General features: G+C 41.1%; 1 protein-coding gene across 1 annotated transcript in view; it reads left to right on the plus strand.

Annotated features, from left to right (window-relative positions):
* LOC309544948 (uncharacterized protein) overlaps window positions 1–15,242 on the plus strand; it is a gene marked incomplete at both ends in the record, with an annotated part of 61,329 nt that overhangs the window by 41,592 nt on the left and 4,495 nt on the right. The window contains one exon of the mRNA XM_082243952.1: window positions 708–947. Within this exon, the coding sequence (XP_082100078.1) occupies window positions 708–947 (240 nt within the window). The remainder of the gene's footprint in view (window positions 1–707; window positions 948–15,242) is intronic.

Consider the following 15,242-nt stretch of genomic DNA (forward strand, 5'->3'; position numbering starts at 1 on the left):
TATGGAAAAGCTTGCTTGAAGCACCTGCAGCTTTTGAGAGGCTTTAATTCAGCTTTGGCTTTGCTTTGGAGGTATTGTAGGTATGAGATATCAACACACACACATGGCATCTGCCAAGCTTCAATAAAACCTACAAAAAAAAAAAAAAAACCACCACCGAAGCATCATCGAAGTACCACAAAAGCATCACATAAGCACCAAAAACACATAAAAAAAGCATGTTGAAGCAGTAGGCGCTTTAATATGTGTTGAAGTCAAAGCAAGTGTAAATGAGCCCTAACTCTGTATTTAGATGGAAGGGGGTCCCTACTGTGAGATCAACTTTTTGGATCCTATCTCTATTGTGCATTCTTGTTTTGTTCCAAGGGAGACCCTTGGAGAGTGGTGACCCCACAATATTGGTGTTAATTGATTCTAATTCAATTCTACTTTAGAACACATGAATGATGTACTTTGGAAAATATTAGCAGTATGCCCAAGTCGCAGCAGAATTATGGCTGTTATGGTAGGACCACACCCGGAAGGAGATGTTTGTGTTGGGTTCAAGTACAGCAATAAAAATGTAGGAAGACATTGAAATCCTTCCTACTTAATTCAAAACAACCCAAAACTCTATAAAGGATCGTCCTAGTGTTACATGTATGACTACTTGCCATTTGTTGTTAATACTCCTTTTTGTGTTATTATGGTGTAACTTATTTTAACAGCACCAAGGTTCCTTCAGAATCAGGATCTACGAGAGAGAAGATTTCAGAGGTCAGATGATGGAGTTCACTGAGGATTGTCCTCATGTCTATGAGAGATTCCGCTACCATGACATCCACTCTGTCAATATCCAAGATGGCTACTGGATGTTCTATGATGAGCCCAACTACAAAGGACGTCAGTATTACCTGAGACCTGGAGAGTACAGGAGATACACTGACTGGGGAGCCACAAGCCCAAAAATTGGTTCCTTCAGACGTCTCCATCAGTTATACTAAAATGACAAAATCCTAACTTAATTTCTTCACAATAAATAACAATTAATGAAAAGAAATTGCAGTTAGTATTTTTTTTATATTTATATACAGTAGTTTTTATATAGTTAGTCATGCTTAATGTAGAACTTAATCCAGTTTATGGAATCTCATGTGTAAAATATTTGAAAAGGTTTTCAAACACTTTATATCTAAAGCTTTCATTGGGTATTCCTGGCAGGAAGGTCAGACTCTTCACAATAATCTTGATAAAAATAAATGGTAGTAATATTTTTTATATAGTCATGCTTAAAGTAAATCCTAATCCAATCTCTAAAATCTCATATACTCTTTAACCACTTCAAGACCGGAAGGATTTGCCCCCTTCCTGACCAGGCCCTATTTTGCGATTCGGCACTGCGTAACGTTAACGGACAATTGTACGTTAGTGCGATGCTGTACCCAAATAAAATTTACGTCCTTTTTTTCCAGCAAATAGAGCTTTGTTTTGGTGGTATTTGATCACCTGTGTGAGTTTCATATTTTTGTGCTATAAACAATAAAGAGCAACAATTTGGAAAAAATAAAAAATAATAATAATATTTTTCACATTCTGGTATATGACATTCTTAAAAAAAAATGTAAAAATCTAAAATTTTTAACATTTTAGGCCAATTAGTTTTCTGCTACATATTTTTGGTAAAAAAAAATCACAATAAGCGTATTTTGATTGGTTGGCGCAAAAGTTATCACGTCTACTAACTAAAGATTTATGTCATTTTTTTTTCTTGTTACTAGTAATGGCGGCGATCTGCGATTTTTTGCAGGACTGTGACATTGCAGCGAACATATCAGACCCCTGACTGACATTTTTGATACTTTGGGGGGACCAGTGACATTACTACAGTAATCAGTGCTAAAAATATGCACTGTTACTGTAATAATGACACTGACAGGGAAGGGGTTAACATTATGGGTGATCAAGGGATTAAATGTGAGCCTAGGGGAGTGATTCTAACTGTTGGGGGGTGTGGCTTCTGAAATGACCATAGAGACATGTGATCCTATATAGAAGGATCACATGATCTCTGTGATCATTCCAGGAAGAAGAACGGTCAGCTGTGTTTACAACAGCCGACCGTCCTTCTCCCTCAGCGGGGAGTGATCGGAGCCGTCTGCCCGCTGCATTGGCTTCCCCGCTGACAAGCGGGGGCGGGAGCACGCTGCCGGCGACTCACTTGCCCCCTAGCCTCCCTACATGTACGGCGATTTGCCTGGGAGCAGCTGCCTACCGCAGTAAAACTGTGGCAGGCGGTCGTTAACCAGTTATACTGGGCACTTTTACCCCCTTCCTGCCCAGGCCAATTTTCAGCTTTCATCCCTGTCGCACTTTGAATGACAATTGTGTTGTCATGCAACGTTGTACCCAAGCACGATTTTTATAATTTTTTTAGATAGGTAGAGAGATCTTTCTTTTGGGGGTATTTAATCACCATTGGGTTTTTTATTTTTTGCTAAACAAATGTAAAAAGACCGAACATTTTGAAAAAAAAAAAAGTTTTCTTAATTTCTGTTACAATGATTTTACTGATGAGGTGGCACTGATGGGGAGGCACTAATATGCAGCATTGATGGGCAGTGATAAGCAACATGGATAGGCGGGACTGATAAGCACCGATTGGCGGCACTGATGGATGGCACTTATGGGCACTGATAGGCAGCACTGATGAGCAGGCACTGATGGGCACTGAAAAGCAGCATTGCAAGGCATCACTGATGGGCACTGACTGGCATCGCCATTGGCTCCTTACCGGGATTGGTGATGCGCTGTGCTCAAGGACAGAGCGCTCCACCAATCGCTGCGCCGTGAGCCCCTATGGGCGAGCAAGCACGTCGAGAGTGGGAAGATGCCTTACGACATTGTCCCAGAATGAGAGTGCCCCCACCTGCCCATCATTTGACAAGCAGATAACCTCTTGCGGCCCGTGCACTGTAGCTTTACTGCTACAGTGTGGGCCGGCTGTGAAGAATCACATATATATATACGTGATTCTGCTTTTCCGGTTAGGGGCGCACGTACCCTGCCGGCTGTGCTGTGATTAGTTATAGGACAAGCTGATCAGTGGGTGCTGGCCAATGTATGACCCCCAGCACCAACTGATTGATGAGGAGGAAGACAGGACAGAGCTCTGTCCTGTCAGCAGCGGTGTGCCGGTATTTGTTTCCCTGCAAAGCAGGGAATAAAAAATGGCACATCCCTTAGTTAAAGCAACTCACAGTTCACAAATGAACACTGCTTAGGCACAGATTAAAGCCGTTGATCACCCCTGATTTTTAACCCCTTCCTAGCCAGTGTCATTAGTACAATGACAGTGTATATTTTAGCACCGATCAATGTATTAGTGTCACTGGTTCCCACAAAGTGTCAGCCCGTGTCATATTGTCCACCGCAATATCGCAGTCCCACTAAAAGTCGCTGATCGCCAGCATTACTAGTATTTAAAAAATAAATAAATAAATAAAATTCCAGTATATATATACCATAGTATGTAGACACTATAACTTTCATGCAAACAAATCAATATAGGTTTATTGAGATTTTTTTTACCAAAAATATGTAGCATAATTCATAATGTCCTAAATGTATGAAGACAATTGATTTTTTATTTATTTATTTATTTTGTTGAATATGTTTTACAGAAATATGAAAAATACTGTTGTTGTTTTCTCAAAATTTTCAGTCTTTTTTTTTTTGTATATAGCGCAAAAAATAAATAAATAAATAAATAAAAAACCCAGTTGTGATTAAATACCACCAAATGAAAGCTCTATTTGTGGGGGAAAATAAATAAAATATAAATATAATTTTTTTTTGGTACAGCATTGCATGACCGCCCAATTGTTAGTAATGCAGTGGCAAAAAGCAAAAAAAAAAAAAACGATCTGGTGAAGGGGGGTAAATCTCCGGAGGTTAAGTGGTTAACAACATGTTAATATATGAATCACTGCCCCCATAGGGGTTGCTGAGCATAAATTTCTCTGGGTCTCACTCTGATTATCCTGCAGCCAGTTGCTTGAGTATTTCCACACAGTCAGATGTATACTCATCCACTCGTTATCCAATGACCAGTCTAGGGGATTTGTTTTTGTATTTATTGGTAGAACTTGGACAGTAGAAGAGATTAGTGGGATACTCTAACTTTAACTATGTACAGAGGAGGAAAACTCTCACTTGGCCTCACTTAGTTGAACTGAATAGTGGACCCTCTGCTGAACCATACAGGATTTGTATGGAAGAATAAGTCCTTTGCTTGCTCTGGCAGCATACTCAATGAACTCTTAACCAGTATCCCCTTTACCTGGCACCCGTCCCCTAACTTCTCTAGATTGAAGGGATGGACCTCACCGAACAGGACCCTAGACTTAGGTCTGTACTCACAGAAGCCAGGAACAGATGTGTCTCCTTCCCAGTCATCTCTGCAGGATATCGGGGTTGCAGCTTCTGTGGCTCTGGCCCTCGACTACCTGAGGCCGCATGGCAGTCTGTACAGAGGAGGGGGTAGCGACCCCCCCTCTCTCCAGGACCCCACTCTCCAGCCAAAGAGACTCCATGCACATGTATAAATACAGTCACCCAGCATGCCTTGAGGCACTTTTCCCTATCCACAAGAAGGGCAGCAAGGTAAAAGCTGCCAATTACAAGTCAATGAGTTTAACATTGGTTATAGTCAAGTTAATGTAATCACTCCTGAAAAGAGGGAACATTGATCACTTAAAAATCCACAACTGGCTGGACCCAAAGCAGCATGTCGCCCAGGGAGGTTTGACGTAGATCCACTTCCGGCGCATCTGCTGGATGCAGTACAGAGTTTTTGCCATCCCTCTCATTTGGTGTCTGCATGACGCTGGTGGAAGGGATTAGCCTTGAGCCCTTGGAATATAAGGCTGAGGTCGGCCAGGAGTTCAGTGAGTTTGCTCTTCCCACTTGGAGATATGTTCAGGACCTTTTGGAACATAGAACAGCACTTGTAAGACCTGTATGAGCGGTTTTACTTCTTTATCACTTTAGATACTTTTTATCACCTTCAATTTTCATTGATGGTTTCTTTTTTCCTTTTGATACATTTTCATCACTGTTATTTCCATTGGTGGTTTATTTTTTCTGACTTTGTATAACCATTCACCTGTTTTTTTCCCCTTTTTCATGTTTTTGGCACATTGGGTTTTCTTTCATACTCTATGGTCATCTTGTTTTCTTTTGTTGATCTTTTTGATCCCTTATTTCTTACACTAATATCAATATTCACTTGTAATATCTATATACAGTATATTGTATTTTTGATACATATATTTTTTCCTGATACACACCCATATACTTTCTTCTATATTAACGTGGACTAGAATCGTCTTCACCATTTTTTATACTATTTATATTTTTCGGAAATTGTAACTTGCCAACCTGGCCCACCCTCAGCTTGTCCCCCTTCAGCTGGGATGGACCTCTCCCACCTCAGGTTAGACATATGTTTGACACCTTCTTTTTTCTCCAAAGGCTGGGTGCTCTCCTCGAGCTAACCTGTGAGTAACAATACTTTTTTTCTCTTCTTTTTTATTCCACCTTTTTTTTTGGGAGTCATCCATACCCCCGGTGACATATGGGATTCTCTCTTATATAACATCCTTATATTTCTAGATATCTTTTTTGCATCAAACTCCTGAAGAAGTGAATTGTGATCCACGAAATGCATTGAGTCTTACGGATGCCAAGATATTGTGTTTGCTATGCTATTGTAACGCTCCTGCGTTTTTATATGGTGTGGATTTTCAGCTGCAGAAATAGTTCCACGTCAGTAGTCATGTAAGAGATATGATGAGATACCATTCCCAACCTCAATGACTCATCATGTGTGGAAGGTCTTATTTCAGCCAGTAAATACACACAATTAGCAAGCTGGTTCCTAGAGTGACTTTATGTATGTGGTAACACAATGATGAAGGTTGAGGGATAGGTTGAGTGGAGGTGGTAGGTGATAGACACTTGAAGGTGAGACAGTAGCAGATGGATGCAGGAAGGTTTAGCAATGTTGTATGATAGCAGATGATAGAATAGCAGGTGGACATACAAAAGAGATCAACCCAGTGCAGAAAAGTAGCAGTAGTCTCAAGAGCTAGCAATCTAGTTATGCAGATGTGATAAACAGTCTTTACTATGCAGAGCTAGATAGTGTAAGCTTACTATAAGTTTATAGAGAAATCCCCTGCGGGGTACTTAGCACTATTAGCGATACAGCCGAAGGGTGGTTCAGGAGAGGCGGATGATCCAGTAGCGGGATGCAGGGATCAGCGCGGCGAGGTTCCGTCAGCGAAGTAAGCTTGCAAGCATGGAAGCTTCAAGCAAGGTTAGCATCCAGGTAAGGGTGTTTGAACGAACACATGTGAGTGAGAACCGACGCCTTAAATAGCCATCTAGTCCGGCGCTGAGTGATGACAGCTCCAGTCTTAAAGGTGTATGCGCACCTTTCCAAAAGTAAATGGTAGGGCGCATACACTTGTGGAAAGTGTAATTTAGGGTACCAAAGGTACCGGAACATTACAATACCCCCCCCTTAAGGCCTGCTCCTGAAGGCCTCTGGAGCTGGTTTGTCTGGGTATCTCGCATGAAAATTGCGGATTAATCTAGGGGCATGTATGTCAGAGGTGTTTAGCCAGGTGTCGTCTTGGGGCCCATAGTTCTTCCATCTAACCAAGTACTGAAGTCTTCTTTTGTAGATACAAGAATCCAGAATCTCTTTTATCTCGTATTCTTCTCCACCTTCAACTTGTACAGGAGGGGGAGGTGGAATATTAGGCCTTATTCCTTGGTCCGGAACATGGGGTTTTAGTAGCGACACATGGAAAATGGGATGGATTTTTAGGTCCATTGGCAATGTAAGCTGCACTGCAGCTTTTCCAATAAGTTTCTTGATTGGGAAAGGTCCCAAGAACAGAGGTCCAAGCTTTTTGCTAGGGATCTTCAGTCTCAAGTTTTTTGTTGAGAGCCAAACGAGGTCCTCGATAGTATACTGTGGAGAAGGTCTTCTACGAAGATCATAGTACTTCTTTTGTTGACTGTGAGCATGTGCAATGGTAGTATTTAGTAAACCCAGAGAATCCTTTATTTGGGTAAGATAGTCTGAGGCTACTGGGTTATTTGAAGGAAGGATGCGTGGAGGGAGAATAGAGGGATGGAACCCATAGTTCAAGTAGAACGGACTCTGCTTGGTTGTACTGTGAGTTGCGTTGTTGTAGGCAAATTCTGCCAGGGGGAGAAGATCCAACCAATCATCCTGTTGGTAAGAAGTGTAACAACGTAAATACTGCTCGATGCATTGGTTGACTCTTTCAGTCTGTCCGTTGGTCTGCCGATGGTAAGGAGAAGTGAGCTTCCGCTCAATCCGTAGTATGTGACATAGTTCTTGCCAGAATTTAGAAATAAATTGGGATCCACGGTCAGACAGAAGAGTTTTTGGGATACCATGTAATCTGAAGACATGTTTCATCAGGAGTTCTGCCGTTTGTTTGGACGAAGGTAGTCTGCGAATAGCAATGAAATGTGCCATCTTTGTCAGATGGTCCACTGACACCAAGATGGTATTAAATCCTTTGGAAGGAGGCAATTCTACGATGAAGTCCAATGACAAAACCTCCCATGGAGTTTGGGGTATTGGTAGACTGCATAGTAGACCGGATGGTCTCGTAGTGTCAATTTTGGACCTGGCACAGACATTGCATGAAGAGACGAATTTTTGTATAGATGTTTTCATGTCAGGCCACCAGAATTGTCGAGAAATCAAATTGAAAGTCTTTGTCATACCCATATGTCCTTCCATAGGCACATCATGCGATAATTCCAAGATCTTGGTGCGTAGGGTAGGTGGTATGTAAAGTTTGTCGTTGTAGTAGAGGAAGCCCTCTGCATCAGTATTTAGTTGTGGTGGGGGTGAATCCAAACTTATACCATGCAGAACCTCTTCCTTTAAGGAACGGACAACTCCAATAATGCGTTTGTGAGGTATTATAGGAACGGAAGGGATTTCAAAGTAGTTTTCTTCAGTTAGTCGTGATAGTGCATCCGCCTTTTTGTTCTTATCTGCAGGTGTGTAGGTCACTAGGAAGTTAAACCTTAGAAAGAATAGTGACCATCGTACCTGTCGATGCGAGAGAGTTTTGCTAGTCTGAAGATATTGGAGGTTTTTATGGTCCGTGTATATAATTATTGGTAGTTGGGTGCCTTCGAGTAAATGTCGCCAATTCTCCAGAGCCAATTTTATAGCAAGCAGTTCCTTTTCACCCACGGGGTAATTTATCTCGGGACTGCTTAGGGATTTAGAAAAAAAGGCGACTGGATGAAGTGGTGAAGTGTGGGTAGGTCGTTGGGAGAGTATTGCTCCTACTGCCATGTTTGACGCATCTACCTCCAGAATGTATTGGAGGGATGGGTCTGGATGGCGTAATATGGGAGCGGAAGTAAACCTTGTCTTTAACAAGTGGAAAGCCTTATTTGCTTCTTCTGACCATTTAAATGGTATTTTTATGCTAGTGAGCTGTGTGAGGGGTCTCACAATAGCAGAAAAGTTTTTTATGAACTTCCTGTAGAAATTTGAAAATCCCAGGAATCGCTGTAGCGCCTTGCGTGTAGTTGGTGTAGGCCAATCCTGAATGCAGGATATTTTACTCATGTCCATCTCTATTCCTGTTTTGGATATGATGTAGCCTAGAAAGAGTACCTCATCTTTATGGAACAAGCATTTCTTCAGCTTCACATAAAGATTATGTGCAAGCAATCTCGATAATACAAGTCTTACATGTCTTATGTGTTCAGACAGGGTCCGTGAATATATAAGTATATCGTCCAGATATACCACAACACAGACATCTAGTAAGTCTTTAAAAATATCGTTTATAAATCGTTGGAAAACTGCAGGGGCATTGCATAGGCCGAATGGCATCACAAGATATTCGAACAATCCGTATCTAGTTCTGAATGCAGTCTTCCACTCGTGTCCATCACGGATTCAAATGAGATTGTATGCTCCTTTCAGATCTAATTTTGAAAAATAGGTAGCTCCACGCACCTGCTCAATGAGCTCAGGGATAAGCGGTAGAGGATAGCGATCTTTTATTGTGATAGCATTTAATTTCCTGTAGTCGATGATAGGTCTGAGACTTGAATCTTTATTGCGAACAAAAAAGAGTCCTGCTGCTGTGGAAGAAGTGGAAGGTCTAATAAAACCTTTTTCCAAGTTCTCATCCAAATAGGTTTTGAGATGGGCAAGTTCATCCTGTGAAAGAGGATAAACATGACCGAACGGCAATTTGCTATTTGGGAGTAGATCAATGCTACAATCATAGTCTCGATGAGGAGGTAGTGCTTGAGCATTTTTCTCAAGAAAAACCTCAGAAAGATCCTGATAACATAGTGGTGCAATCTCATCTGTCACCACAGACAGAATCTTCCCGGAAAACGGGAGGTTACACGTTTCCTCGCAATAACAAGAAAGGAAGGTCAAGGACCGTTTCTTCCAATCTAAGGTTGGTTGGTGTGTGTGCAACCAGGGAAGTCCCAACACAATGGGAAAGTGGGGTGATGGTATTAAATCAAAGGTAGAAGTCTCCCTATGAGACTCGTTAATAGTGACTAGAAGTGCTTGTGTCTGATCGGTGATCGGACCAGAGGATAACGGAACACCGGTAATAAGACTTACTGAGACAGGTTTGAGTTTAGAAATAATAGGAATTTTATTTAAAGCAGCAAAACATATATCCATATAATTTCCACAAGATCCTGTGTCAATCATGGCCTTAGTAGTAATCCTGTTCTGGTCCCACTGTAATGTCAAAAAAACAGAAATGTAGGGGTTAGTGAATGAAGTTGTCAATCCTCCTAGGGAGACATGTGAACACTCACCCTTCTTTTTATTGACTAGGGGACAGACGTTTATCTTGTGATCCGGGGATGCACAGTACAAGCAGAGATTTTCATTTCGTCTTTTGGCTTTTTCCATAGTTGATAGCGGTGGGCGTATGGTTCCTATCTCCATAGGAGCGGCCAGACTCCGAGAGGAAACGGATAATGGCATTCCCATTTTCTCAGCCTTTCTTTCTCGTAGTCTTCTATCTATGGTAATACTGAGTTGTATTAGTGCATCCAGGGTTTTTGGCAGATCCGCTCGGGCGAGCTCGTCCTTAACGGCTTCTGATAGGCCAAGCCTAAATTGGGTTTTCAGAGATGCATCATTCCATTCTGAATCAAGGGTCCATCCCTTGAACTCTGCGACAAAGTCTTCTACAGGCCTCCTTCCTTGTTTCAAGGATCTTAACTGAAGATCAGCAGTACTCTGCCTATTGGGGTCATCATATAGGCTAGTGAGCTCTGCCAGGAACAAGGCATAGGAGTTGAGAAGCTGGTCGTTTTTCTCAAAAAGAGAATCTGCCCAGGCTCGAGGATCGTTTGATAGGTAAGAAATAATAGTACAAACCTTAATGTGATCAGTAAGGTAGGTACGAGGTTTTAACAAAAAAAGTAACTCACATGCGTTTTTAAATTCGCGAATTTTTTTGCGATCGCCTGTAAATACCAAAGGGGGATTTATCTTGGGTTCAGGGGACTGAGCAGAGGTAAGTTGTGTCAGTCTAATTACCTGCTGCGACAGAGCCTGATTGTCTTCTTTTAATTCAGCAAGTGCGTGTATTAACGCAGATACTTGCTGTTTTAATTGTGTCACCTGAGTGGTTATTTCTGCTGAATCCATTTGGGGTTCGTTCAATCTGTAACGCTCCTGCGTTTTTATATGGTGTGGATTTTCAGCTGCAGAAATAGTTCCACGTCAGTAGTCATGTAAGAGATATGCTGAGATACCATTCCCAACCTCAATGACTCATCATGTGTGGAAGGTCTTATTTCAGCCAGTAAATACACACAATTAGCAAGCTGGTTCCTAGAGTGACTTTATGTATGTGGTAACACAATGATGAAGGTTGAGGGATAGGTTGAGTGGAGGTGGTAGGTGATAGACACTTGAAGGTGAGACAGTAGCAGATGGATGCAGGAAGGTTTAGCAATGTTGTATGATAGCAGATGATAGAATAGCAGGTGGACATACAAAAGAGATCAACCCAGTGCAGAAAAGTAGCAGTAGTCTCAAGAGCTAGCAATCTAGTTATGCAGATGTGATAAACAGTCTTTACTATGCAGAGCTAGATAGTGTAAGCTTACTATAAGTTTATAGAGAAATCCCCTGCGGGGTACTTAGCACTATTAGCGATACAGCCGAAGGGTGGTTCAGGAGAGGCGGATGATCCAGTAGCGGGATGCAGGGATCAGCGCGGCGAGGTTCCGTCAGCGAGGTAAGCTTGCAAGCATGGAAGCTTCAAGCAAGGTTAGCATCCAGGTAAGGGTGTTTGAACGAACACATGTGAGTGAGAACCGACGCCTTAAATAGCCATCTAGTCCGGCGCTGAGTGATGACAGCTCCAGTCTTAAAGGTGTATGCGCACCTTTCCAAAAGTAAATGGTAGGGCGCATACACTTGTGGAAAGTGTAATTTAGGGTACCAAAGGTACCGGAACATTACAGCTATATTATATGCCAATCATGCATCTCTTTATGTATATACGATTATGTACAATTTTGTTCCCTCTATGTATGAATCTCCTATATGCCAGCTCTTTTTAACATATGTACCTGTCATAATTGCATATTGATTTACTTTATACACTTTCTATTTGTGCAATCATGTTATGTTTATCAATAACCAATTTTCAATAAATTGTCAATTGTGTGTACTTTTATAAGTGACTTGCCTCATTCAAAGTCCCATGACCTAAATATTTTTTTTGGTATAAATACAGTCACCCAGCATGCCTTGAGGCAGTTTTCCCTTTCCACAAGAAGGGCAGCAAGGTAAAATCTGCCAATTATAAGCCAATGAGTTTAACATCGTTTGTAGTCAAGTTAATGGAATCACTCCAAAAAAAGAGGGATCATTGATCACTTAAAAATACACAACTTGCTGGACCCAAAGCAGCATGGCATTACTTACGGCAGATCATATCCGTCTCATGTGATTAAATTTTTTGACTATATTACCAATGCTTTGGACCAGGGTGGTGCTGTGGACATTGAATATCTTGATTTCAGCAAGGCATTTGATACAGTTCTCCATAATGAAATAATACAAAAGTTGTACAAGCCAGGACCAAACTCTTGGGTGGTTCAGTGGATATGTAGTTGGCTAAAGAATAAATACCAGAATGTGCTTGTAAATGGGGTTTATTCGGAACAGAGAGCAGTCACTAGTGGTGTACCACAAGGCTCTGTACTGGGTCCTGTTCGGGTAAAGGTTTATTGGGCAATGTATGTCTTTTTGCCTAATGACACAAAGGTGTGTAATAGGGTTGATATTCCTGGAGGTGTCTGTAACCTTGAACATGATTTGACATTGCTGGAAGATTGGTCAAAGAAGTGGAAACTGCAGTTCAATGTTTCTAAATGTGAAATAATACACATAGGGAAATATAAACCCACGATAGAGTACATTGTTAGCCAGCACTACAGAAGAAAAAGATTTGGGGGTAATTATTTCATATGATTGCAAAATGAGCAAACAGTGTGGCCAGGAAGTGGGAAAAGCAAAACGAATTCTAGGATGCATCAGTAGAGGGATCACCAGCAGCAGGAAGGAGGTCTTAATTCTTCTACATAGATCTTTAGTTATCACTAGAGGGATCACCAGCAGGAGGAAGCATGTCCTGATTCCTCTATATAGATCTTGATATCATTAGAGGGGTCACCAGCAGGTGGAAGGAGGTCTTAATTCTTCTACATAGATCTTTAGTTATCACTAGAGGGATCACCAGCAGCAGGAAGGAGGTCTTAATTCTTCTACATAGATCTTTAGTTATCACTAGAGGGATCACTAGCAGGTGGAAGGAGGTTCTGATTCCTCTATTTAGATCTTTATATCACTAGAGGGATCTCCAGCAGTGGGAAGAAGGTCTTAATTCTTCTATATAGATCTTTAGTTATCATTAGAGGGTTCACCAGCAGGAGGAAGCATGTCCTGATTCCTCTATATAGATCTTTATTTCACTAGAGAGGTCACCAGCAGGAGGAAGGAGATTCTAATTCCTCTATATAGTATGTAACAGAAATTGTGTAGCGCTAATACATAAAAAGTTCATATAATGATCAATGCAATAGTGAAAAATTGAAATACTCTGAATGATAATAAAACACTCTAAGTGTGAATGATAATAAACAACCCAAAAAAACATGAACTTGTAAATATCCGTGGATGAAAAAGAGTGAAAAATGTGCTCAATAGAAGTGATGAAAAATGATATAGTCCCAATAAGAATCCAAGTGAAAATCCATATGAATCACCCGTGGGAAAGAATGTATGGTAAACTGCTTAGTAGACCCTTAAGGTCTTCAGAGCATATAGGTAAACCACAAAATAGCTGGTATCATGGGAGAAGGATCACACAGATTCCACAGGAACAGATCTCTCATATTAATGGCACCAGATCCAATCATGATCCATAAGGAAAACCCTCATATAAACATAGCCCATGTATGGATAATGGAGGAAAAAGAAAGGAAGGGGCACATAGCGTAATACCGTTTGCAAATTAAAACGCTATTTATTAAAAGTTACACTTACAGAAGTGGAAGAAAACCGGTATCAATCATAGTACAAAAGCGACCGACAGTGGGGGCGTGACTACGTCACGTCTGGAACCATCCAACTAGTTTCGTCATAGGTTGACGTCTCCCTGATTCCTCTATATAGATCAACAATTCTTTTTTCAGATCCTCCTAGAGTTCTTTGCCATGAGGTGCCATGCTGAACTTCCAGTTACCAGTATGAGAAAGTGAGAGCGATAAAACCAAATTTAACACACCTGCTCCCCATTCACACCTTAGATCTTGTAACACTAATGAGTCACATGACACGGGGAGAGAAAATGGCTAATTGGGCCCAATTTGGACATTTTCACCTAGGGGTGTACTCACTTTTGTTGCCAGTGGTTTATACATTAATGGCTGTGTGTTGAGTTATTTTGAGGGGACAGCAAATTTACACTGTTATACAAGCTGTACACTCACTACTTTACATTGTAGCAAAGTGTCATTTCTTCAGTGCTGTCACAAGAAAAATGTGAGGGGTGTACTCACATTTGTGAGATACTGTATATATACAGTGTATATATATATATATATATATATATATATATATATATACAGTATATATATACGCTACCATTCAAAAGTTTGGGGTCACCCAGACAATTTCATGTTTTCCATTAAAACTCACACTTTAATTCATCAAATGAGCTGCAAAGTGAATAGAAAATATAGTCGAGACATTGAAGAAGGTTAGAAATAATGATTTTTATTTGGAAGAGGAATTTTGTCCATCAAACTTTGCTTTCATCAAAGAATTCTCCATTTGCAGCAATTACAGCCTCGCTGACCTCTGACATTCTAGCTGTCAATTTGTTGAGGTAATCTGAAGAAATGTCACCCTACGCTTCCTGGAGCACCTCACACAAGTTGGATTGGCTTGATGGGGACGTCTTACGTACCATATGGTAAAGCTGCTCCCACAACAGCTCAATAGGGTTGAGATCCGGTGACTACGCTGGCCACTCCATTACAGACAGAATTCCAGCTAACTGCTTCTTCCCTAAATAGTTCTTCTTCCCTAAATAGCTTCTTCCCTAAATAGTTCTCACCAAGGCTCTTCTCCCCCGATAGCTCAGTTTGGCCGGACGGCCAGCTCTAGGAAGGGTTCTGGTCGTCCCAAACGTCTTCCATTTGAGGATTATGGAGGCCACTGTGCTCTTAGGAACCTTAAGTGCAACAGAAATCTTTTTGTAACCTTGGCCAGATCTGTGCCTTGCCACAATTCTGTCTCTGAGCTCTTCAGGCAGTTCCTTTGACCTCATGATTCTCATTTGCTCTGACATGCATTGTGATCTGGAAGGTCTTATATAGACAGGTGTGTGGCTTTCCTAATCAAGTCCAATCAGTATAATCAAACACAGCTGGACTCACATGAAGGTGTAGAACCATCTCAAGGATGATCAGAAGAAATGGAAAGCACCTGAGTTAAATATATGAGTGTCACAGCAAAGGGTCTGAATACTTAGGACCATGTGATATTTCAGTTTTTCTTTTTTAATAAATCTGCAACAATGTCAACAATTCTGTGTTTTTCTGTCAGTATGGGGTGCTAT

The sequence above is a fragment of the Pelophylax lessonae genome (assembly GCF_965119305.1).
Source record: "Pelophylax lessonae genome assembly, chromosome: 1".
Classification (NCBI taxonomy): Eukaryota; Metazoa; Chordata; class Amphibia; order Anura; family Ranidae; genus Pelophylax; species Pelophylax lessonae.